General features: G+C 37.8%; 1 protein-coding gene across 1 annotated transcript in view; it reads right to left on the reverse strand.

Moving 5' to 3' along the window:
• LOC107047949 (neurexin-3b) overlaps positions 1-23,091 on the reverse strand; it is a gene marked incomplete at its 3' end in the record, with an annotated part of 300,303 nt that overhangs the window by 72,301 nt on the left and 204,911 nt on the right. The window contains exons 8-9 of the mRNA XM_015270882.1: positions 11,892-12,050; positions 1,468-1,617 (exon numbers count right to left, since the gene is read on the reverse strand). Coding sequence (XP_015126368.1) covers positions 1,468-1,617; positions 11,892-12,050 — 309 coding nt within the window. The remainder of the gene's footprint in view (positions 1-1,467; positions 1,618-11,891; positions 12,051-23,091) is intronic.

Raw genomic sequence — 23,091 nt, forward strand, 5'->3', positions numbered from 1 at the left:
CAAATTGTTGTACCCCAGAATATTCCATTGTATAATTATAAAGAAATTAGATTATTATCGACTCAGCATCGTATTACAATACGAGACAGTTTTGTAAGACGAATACAAAGAAGAATTGAGGCAAGTGTGCCAGGGTTTTTGGCACATTTGCTTTAAATACCGCGAACATACTGGACTCGAGAGTTCATTTTGAGTTCACTTTTTAAATTATTTATTCTTTTGTTTCAGAGTAAACCGTTATTCTTTACTTAGAAAATTAATAAACTAAAGTATCTTAAATTGCTGAGATTGAGTCCTCTTACTCGATCATTCTACTGTACATTACAAAGTGAGATTTTGAAAAGTCTCATTATGAGATCATAAGTCTCAAAATAAAGTTTGTTTTTGTGTGTGTGAGCAGTTGAAACAAGAACAAGATTTGCAATCGAAAGGTTCCGGGTTCGAATCCCAGTATGGAGAAATCCACTTGTTCGCAATGAAATTTTTCTAAAAATTTATGAAAATGCACCAACAGTCCACATGAATGACATCTCATACACATCAACTTGAGTAATACATTATGAGTCCGAAGTATTCCCAAGAGTCCAGGACACCATTCATAGATTAGCATGACTTCGAGCAGTGGATCATCGAGGCTGTAAACATGACTCTACACTGTTTACCGGACATCCCAGTTTGGCCGTTGGGCATTCGAGCAATGCCTCAATCTAACACCCGAAGCTGGTCAATCTGTGCTCGCAACCCGAAAATTACATATCTGCCTGTGGGATTAGCGCAATGCACCAGTGAACTAAACAAATATGCATGAATATATGAGGGAACATTATTGCTTTCGGAATCTATTGAGTTGCTAACATTCTCATGCAGTAGCCTCCGGATGTGTTAATCCCGGTTGTAGTGCAAGAGTGAAGATATATCTATCTGGAAAAGGTTGGGATAGGGATTAACGCGCCTTTGATCAGGCAGACGTGAATTCCGATATGCGATTTAATGGGTGGGTAGCATGCATGTACTTTGCCGAATACGCATCATGAAGAAGACAAAAGTTTTCACTGAAATAATCACATTATCGCTTCCATTTTAGACTAAACTTTCCTAAAAATGCAGATAGCTGGTGAGCGTATGCGTGGGATCCGAAAAAATTAGTATGACGTTCAAGTTCTCTAACGTCGTTAAAACCAAAAGCAATTAAGTAATTATATTCTAACACGCGACAGTAAACCATGTTTCCTATTCGAGTTCGAAACATAAAATATTTTGTAACACGATAAAAGTATAATTCATGAGGTACGGTATCGTCTTCACTAAATTGCACCAATTTTAATATTCGCGGGTTTTGGTGCAGAGCAATTAACTTTTGTATTTAGAATTATTGAATGAATTTCGATTGTTCAAGAAGCTTTAATGATGATGGATGATAAAACTAGGGATGATGGAAGGTTATTATATTGAAAAATGTATACTCACGAGATGCGAGTCACGGGTTGTGAAGGTGACGGGATCTGACTTTGGCTCACGACAGTGAAAATCAATTCTGCCCCAGGCAGTCGCTCCTGTGGCGCCGTTTTTCGCAGCTTCAATCAACTCCATCTCTACGCCTTCAGCTTTGAACACGACCTGTGGAGAAATAAATTTAGGGGATAGCGTCATTTCGTCACGTATTACTTGACATTGCCTTTGGAATGTATTTATTTCTTTGATGATCGGAGATTGAAATGATTTTACTAAAAAGTTGGCATAACGGATCTTTGTTAATTACTTGTTCATACGCTGTTGAAAATTTTTTGAAATTTCATGGAAGATATTGTAGTAAATCTCATGAGAGTGATATTGAATTGAATTTAGGGAAAAAATGGTTGCGAAATTTCGAGTTTTAAGTAAACTGCACGGAAATTCATGAGTTTTCAGTGGGAGTGAGATGGCAATTTTACAACTTGATTGATTTTTCAGTGGAACATGAATATTCAGAAACAAAATGAGTTGCAATTTCAATTTTTCCTGGAATTTTTCTGATTTTTCTGAATTTTCACCGGATAATTGAGCTGAAGAATCAAGTATTTTATTGATTTCCAGATCATTTAAACAGAAAATCAATGGAATATTTGATTTTTCAATGACAAGATTTCCTGAAATCTCAGAGGATCTTGAAAACGACAAAAATTTCCGGAATTTGACACGTAAAAATCAGAGGAAAATTTATAACAGTGTGAAAAAGAGCGCCATATGCATATATGTTTTGTTAAATTTTTGTTCACTTATGAATGAGCCCCACGGAGAGAATTATTCAATAAAAATTACATATCTTTTCCGTAATTCCGCAGCGAAATGTGGTTGTAGGAAATTTTACGGAACTGTCACGGAATTTTTCCGGAGCGTTTTGTAATTTTAATCTTAATCTTCTGTGAAAAATTACGATACCGCCTCTTAAATTTTCTGAGTCGATTTTCTGAGTCGTAATCGGTGAGTGAATTGTGAGTTCCGTAATTTTTACGAAACATTTCTCTCCGTGCAGCCCACTTAATGATGTAAGATAAACACTTCATTATTATTTATAAATTTTTGCTACACTGACACAGTATTAGTGAGAGATACAAAGAATTCATATAATACGAGGAATTGATTTTGTAGAATATCAACTTGCATGATTTTGTTACTTTTTTGCTTGCGAATGGAAAGTTTGTAATCGTTGATTTTTAAGATCTTCTAATTTTGCCTGGAAATGACGTAGAATGCCATGAAATGTGAAGATATGATGTTTTAAGAAAATTTTTATAAATCTTCACTGAAAAAGGACTAAAATTGAAGCGAAACAATGGAAATTTAGTCACATAATTGGTATTACTTTGGAGTACTTTTGGCCGCAATTTCAGCTCAATCCGTCAAGTAGTTTCCGAGATACAGCAATTTCTCAAAAATCTTTTTTCCTAAAATAAATTCTCCTAAATTATTTCCTAAACTTTCTTCGTCCAAACCCCTTTAATTCGCTTTATTCGAAAACTACGCCCACGTGATTGGATAACTGGGGGTGGGTCGGTTTTCGACATTCAAAATATGGGTTTAGAGCACTATGTTTTATATTTGTGAATGTTCATCTGATTTCTAACTTTTTCAATCAAAATCAAGTGTCTGTTGGAGAAACACCCGAATTGACTTCAAAAAGTTAGTATTTCACATTTAAAGGGAAAAACTACGGATAATTCGATATTGATAGATGGGTGCCCCTCAACCAATCCAAAACTGGTACCACCACGGTACGCAATATTTTGCCGAAATTTTTGCTGTTTGACTATTAGGTTATGAGGAGGTTATGAGGAATGCGTGAATAAGAGAATTGGGAAAAACTGAGCTTCATGCAAGTTCCCTATTAATTGAGATATCTGAATGCAGCTTTCCTTGGAGTCTCATGAAGAGGACATTAGAAAAATTTGGGTTAACTATCTCAAAACCTTAACTACAGAGACATAAACCTCAAGTGCTAACATCAAATCTACGGAGACTAGCTTAGTCGAGTTCTGTATATTATAATCTCCTGCTGAAACCACGCTTCTCAGGCCCCTCAGTAGTAATACTTGAAATAATCTTGCATCGCTTTTCGTCTATAACGACACCGTGCGGAGGCGTCTCTGTACTAAACATTATATAATCTCCCGGACTGCCAGCTAATGATCAACAAATTGTAAATATTTTTCCAAGATAGAAATTGCGAAAATGAAATTATAATTAAACTGAAGAGAATTAATTTGAGGATTAACCCTTAAGTGGTCGCAGCTCTTCATTGAGCGTAGTTGGTCGCATGATAAGAGAATCCCCGCCTCGTGTATTTTACAATTTCATGAAAAAGAAAGTTGGAAAAATAATTCATTCCTCCTTTATGGGTAATTTTGAAAAAAAAAGAAATAGTCTGTAGACAAATGATAAACCTACTCTTAATGGGTGCAAAATTTTCAAATTTTGAGGTTTTACAGGAGGATTTTCAGCGAGTCGAATTTTCAAAAGATTTTCATAATTTGTAAGGGTAAGCCTGAACCAAATAGAAATTGTCGATAAGTTCGATGTTTTCGAAAGTAGGAACACAAATATTTATTAATTTTTCACTCACAAAACTTCCGTGTCAACGAATGTAGGGATCTACTGTGCTCATCGAGTAAGTGTGACCAATGAGGTCTTCCATGGTTTCCCTCAGTCTAGGCCAAATGGGTGCAGTTGGGGTAGTCGGCCCATGGTAATGCAAAGGGATGAACATGAGGGGTAAAAAGGGAAGAGGGAGAGACAGGCAGGATGCGGATGTCAATCGATACCCGAGTAGAAATTTCGTCGGTTTATCATCAGTTACCTATCAGTTGCAACCGACATCCCGAGTGGAAATTGTGGTCAGGTCTTGATCAAGTTTGGATCAGGTTAGACCTGACCACTGATCAGGTGTTGATCAAGTTGACGGATCCGGTCTTCATCAGATATGTGTATGAGGTGAATTTGAGAGTGAATTTCTGTGGTTCCCGGTAGCTTAGTCGGTAAGAGTGCCCGACGCGTATCTGGGAGACCCGGGTTCGATTCCCGGTTGGGTGAAGCGGAAATTTTTTCTCTCTAAATTCTAATTCTCTTAGAATTTTTTTTTTTTTTTTTTGTTTTTTACGCCTCTGACCAATCCGGATTTGATCAGGACGAATGGATCCGAACTTGATCAAGTCAACTGAAAACCGAATGACCTGTCTGTCAGTATCAATAAAAATTATCAATGATAATTAATCCAAAACAAGAGATAATTTAATTCTTTCACCGTAGGCCGCCTCTCTTAATGAATCTCTACTGTTATTACCTCTGAAAAAGCTTATTATTTTTTTACCGATGCTGGGGATCGAACCGGGGACTCTATGGTTGCTAAGCCTATGCCCTAACCACTACGCTATCGCGCTATTACTATTGAGTAAACTGTACATTGCCTATATGATTTGTATCAGGGTATTCGTTGAATTTACGATTATTCCCGATCTCGCGGATGTGCATGTGTATTCTCAGAGATAAAATATGTTCAATTAAATTTTTATTTATTTTATTAATGAATAATAATAATGATAATAACAATAACACGAATAAACAAATAGACATTTGGTGATTTTTTTCTGAAGATCATATGCGTGTAAGTTTGATACTCCTCTAATACGTATTTACGGCATCATCATCCCTCCCTTCTGTACGTTTGAGAAGGGCTGACTGTTAATTAAATTGATTAATTTAATTAAATTTATTAAATTAAATTAAATCAATTTAATTTATTTTAATTATAGTATAATGATCCTTTTTAAAGATTGAAAATAATTATTGATAATGGTTGATGAAACTTAATTTGAATAGTATAATAATACTTAATTAAATTATCCGAAAAACTTATTAAAATTAATGTCAGATGGGCCAGATCTGAATCTGATTATTTTCTCTTCAATTGACCCCGTTCAAATGCCGATCAAAGACATCAAATCGGAATTTGATCAAGGTGGGGTCAGGCAGTCGACCTCAGGGTGAGATCGTGCCTACCTGATCAGAACTTGATCTGAATCATCCTGCAGTTTTTCGGATCCGATCTACTGGATCAAAACTTGGTCAGGTTCTCATCAAGCATCATCTGATCATGTCTACCTGATCAGAACTTGATCTGAACCCGCCTGTAGTTTTTCGGATCCGATTTGCTGGATCAGAACTTGGTCAGGTTCTCATTAGAAATCACCGGATCAGTCGAACCTTACAAAAACCTGATTAAGTTCTGATCGTGCTTCAGGTGGGCCTGAAGCAATTTCCACTCGGGATGGTTACCGGTTCCACATAGGTTTCAACCTACAAGGAACTCACGGAAACGTCACGCAGTTACCTCACAAGTTACACGTAGGTTGTAACCCATCAAAAACCCGCATGATTATTTATTCATCTAATTATTATTAATAATTTGTCAATGATGAATAACTCATTAATTACCATGGAAAAGCATGCCCAATGACAAGAATCGATTTATATACGTAGAAAAAGAAAAAAAAATCACATTTTCGTTAAGTGGTCACACATCCAATTCCGAACCGTACTCGATGTTACTTAACTTTGATGATCGTCTGCTGTGCTGAAGTCCAAGTTCACTATCCTGTAATTCTTGGGAATATAACATTCCGATATGCCAGATCAGGCGAGGATTCGTATTCTCTGACGATTGACTTATGATTATTATACCTCAATGTGACCCTTATTTTTTACCTTTATTTCTGACCATTATTGCTGGCCCTTATTAATGAACCTTATTCCCGACCCTTGAGACCCTCAATTTTCACTTTCCATTCTGACCCTCGTGACCTTTATTTCTGACGTGTATTTTTGGCTCTCATTTCTGACCTTCGTGACCCTTATTTCTGACATCTATTGTTTATCTCCCTTTCTGACCCTCGTAACCCTTATTTCTCACGTCTATTGTTTATCCCAATTTTTGATCCTCATGACCCTTATTTCTGAGGTGTATGTTTGACTCTCATTTCTGACCCTCGTGACCCTTATTTCTGACGTCTATTGTTTATTCCCATTTGTGACCCTCATGATCCTTATTTTTGACGTATATTTTTGACTCTCATTTCTGACCCTCGTGACCCTTATTTCTGAAGTCTATGGTTTATCCCCATTTTTGACTCTCATGACCCTTATTTCTGACGTATATTTTTGACTCTCATTTCTGACGTTTATTGTTTATCCCCATTTTTGATCCTCATGACCCTTATTTCTGATGTGAATTTTTGACTCTCATTTCTGACCCTCGTGAACCTTATTTTTGACGTCTATTGTTTATCTCCATTTGTGACGCCCATGACCCTTATTTCTGATGCGTATTTTTGACTCTCATTTCTGACCCTCATGACCCTTATTTTCAACACTAATTCCTGATCCTTATTCCTGACTCTCGTGACCCTTATTTCTGACGTTTATTTCTGATCCTTATGTTTGACCTTCATTTCTGACTGTTGATTTTGACCCTTACTCAGTGTACTGATGAGTTCTCGACCAGTTATGCCCGGTTGGACTTGGATAATTGAATGCCGTTAACACTTTATAAGGGACAAATAAGTTACAAACGGGTTGAGGTACGTGAGTTGGTGATCGGTGGTGAACTCATCTGTAACCGACAATAATCGTTCCTACGAGTATTGTTGCGTTTGGAACCTACGGGTTACACGTCAAGTACAACCTACGAGTCAGTAACCCGCAACAAACTCATAGGTTCCCAATGCACGTTGGGGGCCCCCGACGAAATTTCTACTCAGGTAATTGTACTTCGATAATACCAAAGTATAAATAAGTTGTCGTGTCAAAAGAAAAAATCCAAAAACAGCAGAAATTCTTTTATTGTGCGACCACTCAAGAGTTAATCACAAAGAACGGAGATTTTTGCTTATCCCATTTCAGTGCTGAGTGTTTCCCGCCTTTTCGTCATTTTGTCGTGGTATGCGCACGTGTTTTTAATGGCGCACTAACGCACCGAAGCGTCTCCCACTCTGTTGATACAGATCCGTTTAATGATTTTGGCACCGGTATGGGTTAAACATGATCACAATTTGTACGTTGATTCGGGCCAGTATGTTGGCAATAGATAATCAGCGGAAATGAACTTCTTTATATTGAACACATGACGTTCATCAAAACTATTCTAATAACCTTCGAGAGACCAAGTTATCGACGGGAATTTCATTGGTTGATCCACAATACCCAACAGTTCGCTCCATTATCAACGTATTGTCCCTTCCGTGTTTTATTTCTATTGCTTTAGTTTTCTTATTTCCAGAACACTGACTCCGAAAACCTTCACACATGTGTCCCTATCGTTTCCGTTTCATGGGTCATAAAGTATCCTCCACGGTTCATTGGTTCTATCCCTTCCAGTAGGTGAGCCAAACTGCCAATTATCAGGGAAGATTTCGCACTCGATTCTCGAGCCTTTATGGACATGCGACAGATTACATGGGACCGTTATTTTATGTGTATAAGTCTTTGTCTCCTTTTTCTTTCTATTAATTACATCGAGAGTGAATTTCGGAATGAATCCCAACTGTTTTAATGTTGTTGCGAAAATTGCCTACAATCCAAGATTTCCTGGGCAGGTACATAAATGCATTGTATCACATTATTGGCATACTATACAACAGAAAAGAACGTGATTTTATGTTATATATTTTAAGTCATCAAGATGCAAGAAACAATGTGAAAGTTGATGATGTGACATTTTTTGGAAATACTACAGAGACGAAAAAGTTTTGATTTTCAGGGATACGTCACTGATTTCCAGGGATCCAAACCTGATTCTCAGGGAAATTTCACGGTTAACTAGGGATCTATCCCCAATTATTACTGACGTCGGTGGCCAAGTAGACTAAAAGTCCACTCTAGAGTAAGTCTAGTGTGCGAAAGGTTGCGAGTTCGATTCCAAGTGGAACCTAATTTTGCAACGGAAGACTCCAACGAGCAGGAAGTTGCTAATAGAGGAACCGCCTGTACCGGCATGGATTTTCTGTGGTTTCCTATGCTACTCCTCTATTCTATAGGAGTGCGTAGAATCCACAGCCGCATGCATAAGATTGAATAGAATGCCGAATGGGATCCGAAAATCGACTCGAAGGCTGTAAAAAAAATATCCTCAATTATCAAGGTTTTGTTATCGTGAAATCCAACAAGTGCGAAATCCTAGGATTCAGTGATTTGATCACCAATTTTCAATGATTATCACTGATTTCCAGTGACATCGTCACTAACTTTCAGAAAAATAGCGCTCATTTTCAACGACAGACTTCACGAGACAATACTTTGGAGCGATTTTCTTGGTCCATGTGAATGACTCTGATATAATTCATCTCATCTCGGTTTCCCGTTTTTCACGTGTTTTATGTGTAGAGGACCGCGACGAGACACACCGAAAGAGAAATCGAGATATTACATTACAACAAAAAAAACTTGAGACCGACCCGAGCAGAAATTTTGTCTGGCAGGCCGTTTGGCAGGGAAGGCTCTGCTCCGGTATCAATACGGTACACCTGATTACGAAGGGGACCATTGTATGATCACCTTATCAATAAATTGTAAAGTTCAAGCAGGCATGCCTGATCATGCCCAAGTCAGGGCCTTTTGAGCGTACCGTGATAGAAACAAATTAAAGTTCCATCCGGCATGTCTGATAAGGGCAATTTCAGGGTCTTTTTCAGTCTTCCTTGATTGAAAACGAGTATGGTCGTTGAGTATACCGGATATGGCCAACTCTATCCGGCCATGATCAGGACCGGGTAAGGTAGGCAGGGAATCCTTAACTTCGAAAATTTTATAAGTTCAGTAAGGGGAACCTGATCCGGCCATGATCAGGTCCAGGTAAGGTATGCCGTATGAGATGAGACATGCGTATCTCGAGATGGGATGAATTGACTCGGAGTCATCACGAAAGGAGTCGATACTGCGTATTTTGATACTGAGACGAGGCCAAAGATTTCCATATTCATTGAGACCGAGACCATCTATCCAAAGTATTGTCTCGTGAAGTCTTTCGCGGAATCACTAGTTGGAACATCAGACCTAATCTACGTCCGAGTCGCTGAATTCGTGTCTTACCGTTTGGCTTCCCATTGTTCCTCATGTGGGATATTGTCGTAAGTGAAACTATTGAAAATCCTTCAGTGCATGTGAATAAATGATCTGAAAGTTTTTTTCGTCATAGGATTTTGAATTTTCTCTAAAAAGAGATTTTGGAGTCTATAGACCTACCGACTGGAACCTGAAGAGTGTTATTTTATTGAGAAAACTTATTGTATGTTTCTACTATTTGCACAATGAGATGATTCTGCACTGATAGAATGATTCATTTACTCCAAACGAGATTCGTTAACTATTAACGAATGGTAGAGTTGAATATGACCAAATGAATATTCATTAATAGTTAACGAATGGTTCACTTGAATGGCGAAAGTCAAGTCAAACAAGCCTCCTCAAATATACATTCGTTAACTATTAACGAATGAGCATTTGGTGGGACCGAATAGACCCTAATCTCCAACCAAAATCCATTCGTTAATAATAACTAATCCATTCTATCAGTGTGTGATGATATACATACCAGTCTATTATTCAATGAACGATTTTTATTATGAAGTCTTAATTTTCGAGGCAATAAGGTGTGATTCAGTTACTGGGACAGAAGGATTCAGATATTGGGACATTGGCGTTTTTTTAATAATAATTCAGCTACGGGGACAGCGCTCTCATTATAAATTCGTCTATTTCAAAGTTTCTGTAATATTTTTGTAACTAAAAACAATGATTTCCTGACAAATCTACTTTAATAATCCTCAAGAATGTCGCAAGTCTATAACATCAATTGAAGTAGAACGGGAATGAGGTATAGCCGGGCCAAATTCGTGCGACAAAGACGTGATCATGAACGCTGCGCAACGACGCCCAGTTAACCGACTCCCGCCGTACGAGAGCAGAAGCATTGCTGTAACGGTAGCACGGAACGATGCGGGTTCGACGACAAGCTAGGCTCACCAGTGACGCCATCTGTATAAAAAAAGAAGATGGCTGGAGAAGAAGCATGTATGCCCCATCACCTTTCGCACAGCGCAGAGGAAAGACACGTGCCAAAGAGACAAAGACAAAACCATAAAAAAGGGTAATGAAAACTGATTGACAGGCCAAAACGAAGTGGCATTGTTCAATTATCCCACGCACACCGGACTCGAGACATTAACTCATTCAAAGGAGGCCAATTACCTTACAAACACAAAGTAATTCTCAATAAAAATCCAGAAATTCAGAGATTCTCGAACTCCAGACTCTGGCCACCTGCAGAATCATCCGATACGAAAACAACTGTAACAAAGTGATCAGGCACTATACAAACTGAGTACGTGAGGCTTCATCACCTTCAATGTAACTTCAGTTCTTGGACAATCAACGTCAGAGTTAGACTCTATCACCCCATATCGACACCTCCCAGTATCAAATCTCCCCAATAGAGTCAGTGTCATCACCAACAGTCATCTTGACGCGAAGTTTTTCAACTCACCGTTGAGTATTTATCTAATCCTCCATGTTCTGATCTGCATCAAAGACGTTTTGGTCCTGTTTCTACTGATTTTTGTATTTCATAGAGAATTTTTCTCCAATCCTTATTTAGAAATATTGTTCTCATAGACATATGATTGTGCCCTGATATGTCCATTCATTAGACATTTCCGACTTGTTTTCTTTTCATTTCTTTGTATTTTTCAAAAATTTCCACTGTTCAGTAAGATTCAAGCAAAACTTTTCTATGACGCAGCTTTGTTTTACAAAAAAATTTGTTTTGGTCTTGTAAAAATTTATCATAAACTTCCATCTTTAGTGACGATATTCAGTTAATCGATCTACAATTTTATAGATGAGTTTATCTTAGGAATATTAATTAGTAGCTTATACTGATAGAAGGATTTAGTTGCTGTTAATGAGGCTTATTAATTATTACCACGATTCGTTCCCTGTGAGAAGCTTCCTTCACAGTAACTGAATCGTTCTAATTTTTGTACCAGTGTAAGTTTCAGACTTTCATTCCAATCAGAAAAACGCAAATACCTTGACATATACTCAATTTACTGGAATAATTTCAGGTTTTTTCTTGAACATTTATGAAAATTTTCTCGAGAATCTGCTCACACATACATGTTCTGAACACATCGCTTATGACATCATTCATTTTCTGAACATATCATTCATGACGTTTCATGACATTCCACATCATTTCCAGACAAAACTAGAAGATCGTCAAATTGACCGACTACAAAACTCCCATTCGGAAGAAAAAAAGGTAATTTGTCTTAAATATAATATTATTACTAATCAAGATATGTTACCTTGCGCAGACAGCCGACGAAATTGGTGATTCCTTTGGCACCTTGCAACGCTTTCGGATCAGCACCACCACCCACTAATAGTTGTTTACTCGGCAGTCGTGTGAACGAACCAGCTGTGTGAGCGTGTTCGGCGTAAATACTGTCCACAATCGCTGATAGCTGCGAACAGAAAGGCGCAAGAACATTTTAAATTCATTCGAAACAAGAAAGTCCGTATTTTTGTTGCTGATGGCATCAAGTAGGATGAAATGAACTAATATAGACCTTCAATCATCAGTATCTCCTGATCAAATGATGATGTTGAAGATGATGAATCATATCTCATTTTTAAGATGATTCGTTTGTATTTCTTTGGTGGCGGAAGGGGGTGAATCGGAAGGGCATTCTTATTATTATCCAGCGAATACGAAAATTATCAATTTTCAAGTAACTGTTCCAGTGAATATTTGAACATTTTGAATTTTGAATATAATTTTTTTTGTCAGATTGATTTTTTTCCATCATTTATAAATGTCAAACTATTTTTGCTTTGTAATCGTTCAAATTGAAGTTTTGGTATTTTGTGTTATATCGATCCAGTATGATCCAGAAAGTCCGAAAATCAAATTTTTAAACCTCGTCCGTACGTATGTATGTGTGTCTTACCATCAGGTATAACGCTTGCGACGTTTGATCTTTGAAAAGTATGACCATGACAAAGTTTGATCCTCGTGAGGTAAGACGGGAGAGACCTGATTATTCCACTCGGTTTACGATCAATAGACAGCCGACTGGCAATTTTCAAAAGGTAATATTGAATGTGATTTAGGTGCAACCAAAAGATGAAATTTCAGATTTCACAGAAAAGTCCAACTTTTCCAGCAGCTTTAGGACAAGAATTCCTCAACTTATTAGAATTTTCTACGAAAAAATTAATATTTAGTGTTAAATAACGCTGAGTTTCCAATTAATTGAAAATTCAAGATCATGTTTACTGAAAATTTCATAATTTCTTTCGTTTCAGGAAATAATTAAACTTGCAGTTGCAGTTCTCATTGATTTTTCAATGAGATTGTAAATTTTCAATGATGAAATTCCTTGAAATTTTAGTGGAACTAAAATGTGATGGAAATTCCCTGCAAGTGTATCGGAAATTTATAGCCAACAAATTTTCGACTGTACAAAAAAATCGATTTATGATGAACTTCCAAAAATTCATAACTGTAAGATGAAATATCATGAGACCAGAACCATGAGACCAGAAATTTTCTCATTCCCGTAAAAACTAGAATATGGCTCATAACGACGATTAGAGATTGTTTTAAATAGAAATTCCTTTTTTTGATTCAAAAACTTATTTTCGTACTTTTGTAATCTGTTAAACGACGTCACATCGAAAAAAACACTGGACTCATTTGTCTCATTGAAAAACAAAAAAACACAGAGAGGTCTAATTTTGCCCCACTGTCCATTTTGCTCCGGTCTCCCCTATTGATATTAATTCATGGTCCTGACTAACTTCTGACAGAACCTGGGTTAAGTTCTAGCTAAATCCTGAATAAACCCTGATTTAATCTCGGCTGTACACTGATTAAACCTTCATTGAACCTTGGTTAACCCTTGAGTGGTCGCACAATGGGGGAGTCGCAGTGTTTTTTCCTTTTTTTTCTTACATGAAAATCCCTTAAGTCAAAAATTTAGACAAATTTGTATTCCTATTTTCAACTAAATCGAACGCATTGACATTCTTTTTTGGTCGATACTCGCACCAATCAATTATTAAAATCTTTTGAAAACTCGACACGCAGAAAATTCACGTGTTTAACCTCTAAATGTCAAAATTTCGTACCTAATGGAATCCAATTCTAGGATTATCGGTCTACTATTCTTCTGGACTACCATTCTTCTGGACTAAAAACGAAGTCGAGTATCTTGAAAGGATCTGAATGCAGTATTATTTGACAGAATAAAATACTGCGTGATAAAAAAAACAGAAGCAGAGAATAGTAAAATAAGAATAAAAATAGAGAATTCATTCGGAAGCAAATTACTAATTCATCAGCAACAATAACTATATTCATTTATAAAAAAATCCATTATCCACTTATTTTTTCTTCAGGCAAAGATCTAGTAAAAAGGAAAAATTCCCATGATGCATCATACTGAAATATTTCTCCTATGATTTTTTCAATTTTCTTCCTTATTTTGACTGTTCTCATGGGACATTTTAAGGTTAGGAAGACCTCATCAATATGGAATAAAATCTTTCGAATTCATTACGCTCATCTGGCGTTATGGATGGTTAAAAAGACTCCAAACAAATCTGAATAGTAAAATTTCTCCAAAACGAGAGGGAGGAGGAAATTCAATTTAGATGGTAGACGTAGAATACTTTTCATCTAATGTTTTCAAACCCTCAAAATACTTCTTAAAACAAACGAAATGAGATTGAAGTTATTCGGACTGAGAGGTTAAACATCCTCAAGCGAAATGCTGTAGAAATGCGCATTTCTATTGTCTATAGACGGGAAAAGTTGAATATTACTTGAATGAAAGTGATCTCGAGGGGATAAGGTAATAAGGTGGAGTTTTATAGTATACAAGTGGCTCTAAGAGTATTCGTAACGAACTTTCCACTGGAGAGGTAAGATCTTTGCTGGATTTTATTAGACGCCCGTTGAGTAACAGCGATAATGCGGTAAAGAGTGCTCTCTGCATTGCAGGCTTTTATTTGCGGAGAGAAAAACATCTCAATGATGAATTTGAGGGGTGGGAAAATAACTTGAGATGGCCACTTGGGGAACAGCTTTCTTACGTCAATACTCTTCATTTTCGCTTTGTTCGCCATGCAATTGTTGTGTAAAATGCAATTTCATCGAGTTCTGAGGCAAAAAAAAAATATGAAAATTAATTGTTCGCTACTGGTTTACGAGGGAAGAAAGCATCGATTAATACTCAGAAATTGTTTTCCTGTCCCGCAAGCGCCTTTATTCACACTCGTACTAATGGAAAATGATAACCCACTGAATACACGTTCCCAATATTTTATGCAGATAAAATTCAGTAGCGAAGTGGTAAACCGGTGTTAGTCGATTTTGACTATTGGCCATTTTCAATAAATATCTCGGAATCTAAGGGAAATAGCGAAATTGTTATAATTTTCTTTTTTGTAGCTCTTAATTAGCTCTACAAAAAAGGTTATGACAGCAATTTTGCTATTTCCCTTAGATTTTGAGATATTCATTGAAAACTGGCCAATAGTCAAAATCGACTTGTACCGGTTTACCACTTCACTGCTGAATTGTAATTAAAAAAATTGTAATGATGAATTTGAGAGGTGCCCGAGTAGAAATTTCGCTCAAATTGTCAAACCTGACTTGGGTCTAAATCAGTTTTAGATCCAATACTGGTCAGAATTTTCTGATCAGATCTCCCGGACAAGGATCTAGTCCGTTTCGGAACAGGTTATCTGTATCTGGTATGGCTCAGTCAAAGCTGGTAAAATTGGACTTAACATTCCTGGTCCAGTTCGGATCCTTTAATGTTTTACTTCACAATTAAGAGCTAAAGAAAATGAAAATACTTCTTTATTCCCAGTTTAAATTGCTAACGAGAGGCAAAACAAGGGGAAGACAATTTTCAAAGACAAGCAAATGAAGCGGGCATTGAGAACTGCCCTGAATTATACTCGACGTTGGGATAAGAATAGGGAGCTAGATGAAGATGAGAAACTGTTCTTCACATGCAACTTTTCCGAAATCTATTTTTCAAATTTAATTTGCCTATTTCTGTCAAGAGTTTTATCCAAATTCCTTCAATGTAGGTTATTGATGTTATTTACTATTTAATTTCATTATTCGCAATTTCTTGTTGACAGTTAAAATTCTAAAACTAATACTTTTATCGAAGATACACATGAATAAATAAAAATTTGGTCTCAAGACAATTCCCAATCTTGTGTTCATTGCATTTTAGCTAATTTATGAATGATAAGGACCGAGGGGCTATTCACAGGCGTAATCGTGGTGTCACTCGCTGATGTAATCAATTGTAATTCCAGTGAAATCAATAAAATCATGGTAATCACATGATTACCATATTTGTAATCAAGTGGTAATCATTTGTAATCACTGTAATCTTTTGTGGTTGCTTCTAGTGAGACTGTGAATTTTGTTTTTGAATTTTCGAGCGCGTCATTTCTACCAACGGTAAGTCTCATAGATCCTTGGGTCAATTTTTCTTGGAATCCCAGATGTTTATGGTTCAGAATCTTGCATAGACAATGCGTTTTACAGAGAGCATTTGTACGTAGAAAATTGATTCAACAGAGTTAAAATTTCTTCTTATTCTGGAGAACCAACGACTGAATTATCTCTAAATTATCTGCTGGTAAGTTTCATTCTCCATTAATGGTAGATATTCAGTAAATTTATTTTGCTGATAGCTCTTATAAATGCCCAAATTTTTAGGTGGAGTGATGGAGACTGCGTTCCTCTGTTCTAATCCCCGCCCCTCCTTCCTCATTTCTTTGCAGGTTCTAATAATTAATGATTCCATCAATTCATATTTAATAAAAGGCCATTTTTTGTGAATTCAATGATTACAGATGTTTGATAATCACAGAATGTAATCGATGAAATCATTTGAAATCATGTAATTTCATTCTGTGCTCTTGGTAATCATGGTTACCACATAGACAATGGTAATCAGCGTAATCAGTTCCGCAATCCTGGGTAATCGATTACATTTTGTAATCGCGGTGTCACCCAATTCGCCTGTGAATAGCCCCTCGATAAGAACCTATTCTGAAAAATTGATCTAGCACTGACAAATAGTGACATCACGAGACAAAACTTTAGAGACATGATCTCGGTCTCAATGAACATGAAAATCTTTGCTCTCGACGCAGTCTCAAAATACGCAATATCGACTCCTCTCGTGATTAATCCGAGTCAATTTATTTCGTATCGGTTTCCAGTTTTTCGCGTTTTTTACATGTAGAAAACCAAGACGAGACAGACCGAGACAAAAACCGAGATTTTATATTAAAAAACACGAAAAACGCGAAACCGAAATGAGAGAAATTGACTCGGAGTCATCGCGGGAGGAGTCGATAATGACAATGAGTATTTCGAGACTGAGACGAGAGCAATGATTTCCGTGTTCATTGAGAACGAGATCATCTCTCTAAAGTTTTGTCTCGTAAAGTGTCTCGCGGCATCATTACTGACAAGACAGATTGGACCCTGACATTTGGAACGAGCTAGGATCAGGTACGGATCAAATAGATTTCTATCGTTCACTGGTCAGGGAGATCGGATCCAGTACTGAACAAATAAACCGGATCCTAATATTCGGATCAGGGATGGATCGAAATAAGCGTTACAAATCTGATCTAAAACTAAACGAAGCCAGTTTCTACTGATCCCCTTTTTCTGAGTCCCTTATTCCAGGCTGATTGGAATTTCCACTCGTGTGAGAAAGTAACTCGAGACGACCACCGGAGGAACAGCTTTCTGAAGTTAATACTCTCCATTTTTGTTTTGGTCGCCCTGCATCTCATGCGTAAAATTCAGTTTCATTGAGTTCAGAAATGAAAAAGAAAATTGTTATCATGCAAATTAATTGTTCTCTTTCTGGTTATGAAGGATGAAAAGATCGATTAATGTTCGGAAATTGTTTCTCTGTCCCGCAAGAGTCTTTATTTACGTTCGTAAAAATGGGAAATGACAAGCCACTGAATGCACGTTTCCAACATTTTACACAGACAGAGTTGTAATTAAAAGTCCCACAACGACCCTGCTAGTTTACCTCTCAGAGAAGGAAGTCTGGTAGCGACAATACAGGTTTGCTAGGCGGTACCAATAACAAAAGAGTGCCCGGGGCGCAAAGTTGCGTTGATTGCTCTGATGAAAGAGAGAATTACTGAGTTACTGGTGCCTGTATACTCTGTATCGTTCCAAGTTACTTTAATTCAATAATCGTTGAAGGGTTTGTTGATGGTTTTGACGAACGTATGCCATCAAAAAAATTACGAGGTGAATATTTTTGAAATAATTGCAATGTTTAAATTATTTCTTTAATCTTCCTCTGAAAGTAAATTTTCGAATTTTTTTCAGATTTTTGAATGTTTTCTAGTAACTTAATATCGAGATTCAAATTCAGACTTGGAAACTTTACATGATAAAATCATTGTAAAATGTCCGGAAACATCGGGTCAAATGGGGCTCAAATGAAAGCTCTGATGTTCGATTAGAAAAGTAGAAAAGCATTTCCATAGAGAAAAAATAGTCAAAGTACTGAGATATCCTCAAGTCATCACTCTCAGTAATCAGCGGAAAAGAAATTGTCCTTAGATATTGTTTTATATCGATCTAGCCGTGCACAGTCATTGGCTCTGATTTGAAACAATTGAAATTCTTATGCAAAATATATCAATGACATAAAACACTGATTCTTTGTTATTACCACTGACACAAGTGTACAAGTGTACTGGCTCGAAAATTCTCGACTTTGTTGAGTTTTCCCCTCGCCATACGCGAAATTAAGCACAAATCCTAATAAACAAGTAGGATATTTCTCTTGTTTAAACATTTCATCGCATTCTCTTACAAAATATTCATTGATTTGAAATGACACCGAGGTGATTTCAAGACTTCAGCGTGATTTCAACCTGATTTCGGATTGATTTCATCACAGAGTGGCGCCATAATTTCGGGAGTGAGTAGCCCCTCGAGATTATGTGATTGATGCGAATTGCCTATAAAACTTTATTTATCTTTCTGGCGCTGATTGATCAAGATTGAATGGTATGAAATCCTGATTGAATGCGAGTACTTCAACGTCGTGGTGAATAATATGATGTCTCTGTTTTCGGAATAAACATTTCCATCTTCGAAGAAGGGGCGCCTGCAAGAGAACAGAATTCGCGGAAAATCCGATGCTTAACGACAATACCTTTCAGGGATCTGGCGTACTACATGCTCGTCCAGGCTGACATCAAGAGTGATTTTAGTGAACAAAGACATCTCCCTCTTTGCAGGAAATGCAACGGGAATGGCGCATGTCGCGGGAGTGAACGAATAATTCAGGATGATTTTATCAGGTGTAATGAATCACTAGACGAATTTATCATGGATTTGTGAAGAAATCTTCATGGATTATTTATTCAGGTGATATACTTGATATGAATGAGTTTTTTTAGCAGCTGAGAACATTGTGATTAACTGTAGCGCAGTCTGTGATATAATCGATAATACAAGTAGGGCTGTTGTTAGAGTGAGAAGTATGAGCTGAATAGAAATTGTAGCTTCGTCTCCCTGAAGTAGTAACCTTAACCTTATGTAAGTATAAGTTTTCGGACTGAATGCAGGGTAAATTTAACAGTATTGGAACAAATTACCCTCACGTTCGGTAAATTTTCCTGGACCAAAGGGAAAAATTCATTATTCGTTTCACACTTTTTCCCCGATATAGAGCGAAAAGGTACTGAAAATCAGGTTCGCTCCACGATTACGTGACTGGTTCGGTAATCTTTTGTGGGATTTCGGTAAAGGGTAAATAGGTTTGTAACGTATAACACTCGGGATTAATATATACATCGAATTAGATTTAATCATAGCAAACGTACACTTTGGTTTACACTATGAGAGCTGGAACGAGAGTGTGCTCCCGCGACAACGGTATTAATCATCCGATCGACCATGTCCGAATTATTACGAATCTACATGAGGTGTTGTGGTAAGGTATTCGTTTGCTCAGCCAAGCTCGAACACAATACATTGAATTAATCTGAAATAAATATATAAATAGCTTCGCTACATTTTTCTCTATTTTCTTTTTCCGTAGGGGAGGGTGGGGTAAAATGGACACTTTAGACTTTTTTTTACTTGTTCATAACTTAGAAATAAATTTATCAATTGAGCTCAGTTTAGGCTCGTCACAAAAGGGAAGAATTGTTCTTTGTATTGAAAAAAATTTATCAAATTTCATCAACATTTGAACCCCTCATTAACATTTAAAAAAAAGTCAAAAGTGTCCGTTTTACCCCATACTTCCCTATACTACTTCGTTATTGTGATATACAAATCAGGACAATGTAAATTTTAGAGAATTGAGGGAACAGGGAACCACTCGAGGGGAAATCTTACTATGAGCCAGGACGCCACTTGCCCTTACGTAGGTTGGTTGGACGTGTAAGAGTAGAACATTATTTCTAGTAGTAATGCCGCGAGACATGAGAGAATGAGGCGAGACGAGACAAACGAGACAAGAGACATGACGAGAGGAGAAGAGTCATTCGAGACACTAACACAAACGAGACGAGAATCTGCATCTTCTCGTCCCGTCTCGTCTTGCCGCATCACTGATTTTTAGTGTTATAGTACTGAATATTATACTTAAATATTCCATTTTTGACTACATACGATACAGATTCAAATGTTACGAATTATGATTTCACTATTGCTACGGATAACTATCCTATCATTAAGCCATTTTACCTCAGTGTTTCTTATTTTAGTTTTAGTTGTTACCCTGTATAATCATGTGTAATTATGTAATTATTTGGTTATTTAGTCATTTATTTTAATGCAATCCTCAGTTCCTGTTAGAGTAACTTTCTAACTCAACATTCTTCATGTTTTTTAAGATAAGTTGAATTTTTTGTAAGTATTGGAACCTATCCTGTTATACAGAGTCCTCCTCTACAAGACAGGCAAATGTAATAATAATATTATACTTAAAATAACCTTCCCCTCTTACAGGTCCAACTATCATAAGCATCAGTCCCTGAATAGCACAAAATATTTTTCCGTCCCGGCGGGCGCAAAGTTACATTTCCCTCCCGCTTCCCGGGAGGGAACTCTGACTTTGCGCCTACGCCGACACGGAAAATCGCGTTCTAACCACGGGAAGTAAAATAAAGGACCCTCAGCCGCGTACTTACCAACCTCGCCTTCGGCTCGGCTGGTAATTGCACTGGCGGCTGAGGATCCTTTATTTTCCCTCCCTAGGTTAGAAATATACTATTTCCGTTCCGGCGGGCGCAAAGTTACATTTCCCTCCCGCTTCGCGGGAAAATCTGCCTTTCCTCCCGCGAAGCGGGAAAATCTGCCTTTCCGCCTACGCCGTGACGGAAAATAACGTTCTCACCACGGGAGGTAAAATAAAGGACCCTTACGCATGTGCTTACCACCCTCGCCTTCGGCTCGGGTGGTAATTCTGCACGTAGACACGACTCCTTTATTTTCCCTCCCTTGGTGGGAAATATACTATTTTTTCACGGCCCTGCATGGAAAGTTCATACTTTCCTCCCTGAGTGAGCACTTTCCGCCCTAGGGTGGAAAGTTACTCCCTTGGGCGGCAAGTCAAGACTTTCCACCCTGGGGTGGAAAGTACTCACTTTTCTCTCGCTCATCAAAGAGCAAAATACGAACTTTCCTTTGCAGGCGTGTTAAAAAATCGCATATGCACCTCGAGGAGGAAGTCTTGACTTTCCGCCCTTGATGCACAACATACTATTTCCTCATATCTGCACGGGAAATTCGATTTTCCTCCCCAAATGACGGGAGGAAAGTGGCTTATTCCATTCTTCGGATTTCTGTTGTTTTTGACGATCCTCGTAATGACATAACCCACGTTCCTCCCTGCATTTACCAAGAAAAATCGAACTATACCGTGCAGTTTTTTTTTAAATTTTATATTCCGGCCCTTTCTGCCCTCTGATTGGCTAATCGGCCCTATCCAACCCTATGCATGCGGCTGTGGATTCTACACTGCACCGCATTCGCACTCCTATAGAACACAGGAGTAGCATGGGAAACCACAGAAAACCCATGCCGGTACAGGCGGTCACTATATTAGCGACCTCCCGCTCGCCGGAGCCTCCGGTTGAAAAACTCGGTTCCACGGGGAATCGAACTCACAATCTTTCGCACACTAGGCTCGCACTTAGCCGCTTCGGCCACCGACGTCGGTATACCGTGCAGTTATGACAAAAAAGAGTATGTGTACAATCGAGCACTAAAGTTCGTAAACAGAATACATAGAATGCAAGTTCAGGCTGTTCACGAACTTTAGTGCTCGACTGTACCTAGGAAGGAAAATAGGACATCACAACCCGCAATCCACACGCGGGTTAGAATATCCTGTTTTCCTCCCTTGGTGCACAATCTACTATTGAATAATATATATTGATACTTTAGATTTATGTACACGGAGAAAAAATTCCAGAATTTTTCAGGAGAAATTCAGGCAAAAATTAGCCGTCTGGTAAAGTGGGTTTAATTGTCTAGTACCAGAAAAATTCCGGTGCTGCATAGTAAAAATTCCGATACCGCACAATAAAAGCTTGAGCCCTGACTGTTTTCTATTACATGATAAATTACATTCAATAGTTAAAAATGAGTAAACATTGTCATTCAGCATATCATCCTATTAATTTTATTTTAACCTCTCCTCCATATCCTCTCTCCCATATTAAAAGCGGAATGCGCGGCAAACGTATGTGGAACGTTTGACAGGCCAATGTATATCTACAGCGTTATACACCTCATGAAGCGAAAATAAAGGGCACTTATTTTATTTCTTAACCGTTTTATCACAACACTAATTAATATTTCACTGAATTGATATTATGAAAAACATTAACCTGGGGTTTCAGTAAGGAGATATGTGAGAGAGGAGGCTAGAGGAGGCGACGGAATAAATCATCTGGTCACGTTGAGTCGATGTTCGTGGTTGCGGAGGGGGGACGAAGAGTACCGAAATCTTACGAATGCGCGATCGGGTCCTAGGATTCTGGTAGAGCACCGGAAAAATTTGCCAGTCAGTGTCATAATTTTTCTCGTATTTCTCGTAAAAATTCACTGTCGCTTCGATTTTACCGTGCTGCACAAGAATTTTTCCCCACATTTATCCGAAAAATGACTCGTGCAACAGTACTTTTTCCTACTCTTTGCGGTACATTTGGCCTGGAAAGACCATCTGAACCAACTTTACTGTGCGGGCACGGTAATTTTTCTCGTACATTTCTCTCCGTGTAAGGAGATATGTGAGAGTGGAGACTAGAGGAGGCGACGGAATAAATCGTCTGGTCACGTTGAGTTGATGTTCGTGGTTGCGGAGAGGGCACCAAGAGTGCCGAAATCTTACGAATGCGCGATCTGGTCCTAGGATTCTGATAGAGCACCGGAAANTGGAATGGGCGGCAAACGTATGT

The sequence above is a fragment of the Diachasma alloeum genome, unplaced genomic scaffold, assembly GCF_001412515.2.
Source record: "Diachasma alloeum isolate Michigan unplaced genomic scaffold, Dall2.0 Dall_scaffold_78916, whole genome shotgun sequence".
Taxonomy (NCBI): Eukaryota; Metazoa; Arthropoda; class Insecta; order Hymenoptera; family Braconidae; genus Diachasma; species Diachasma alloeum.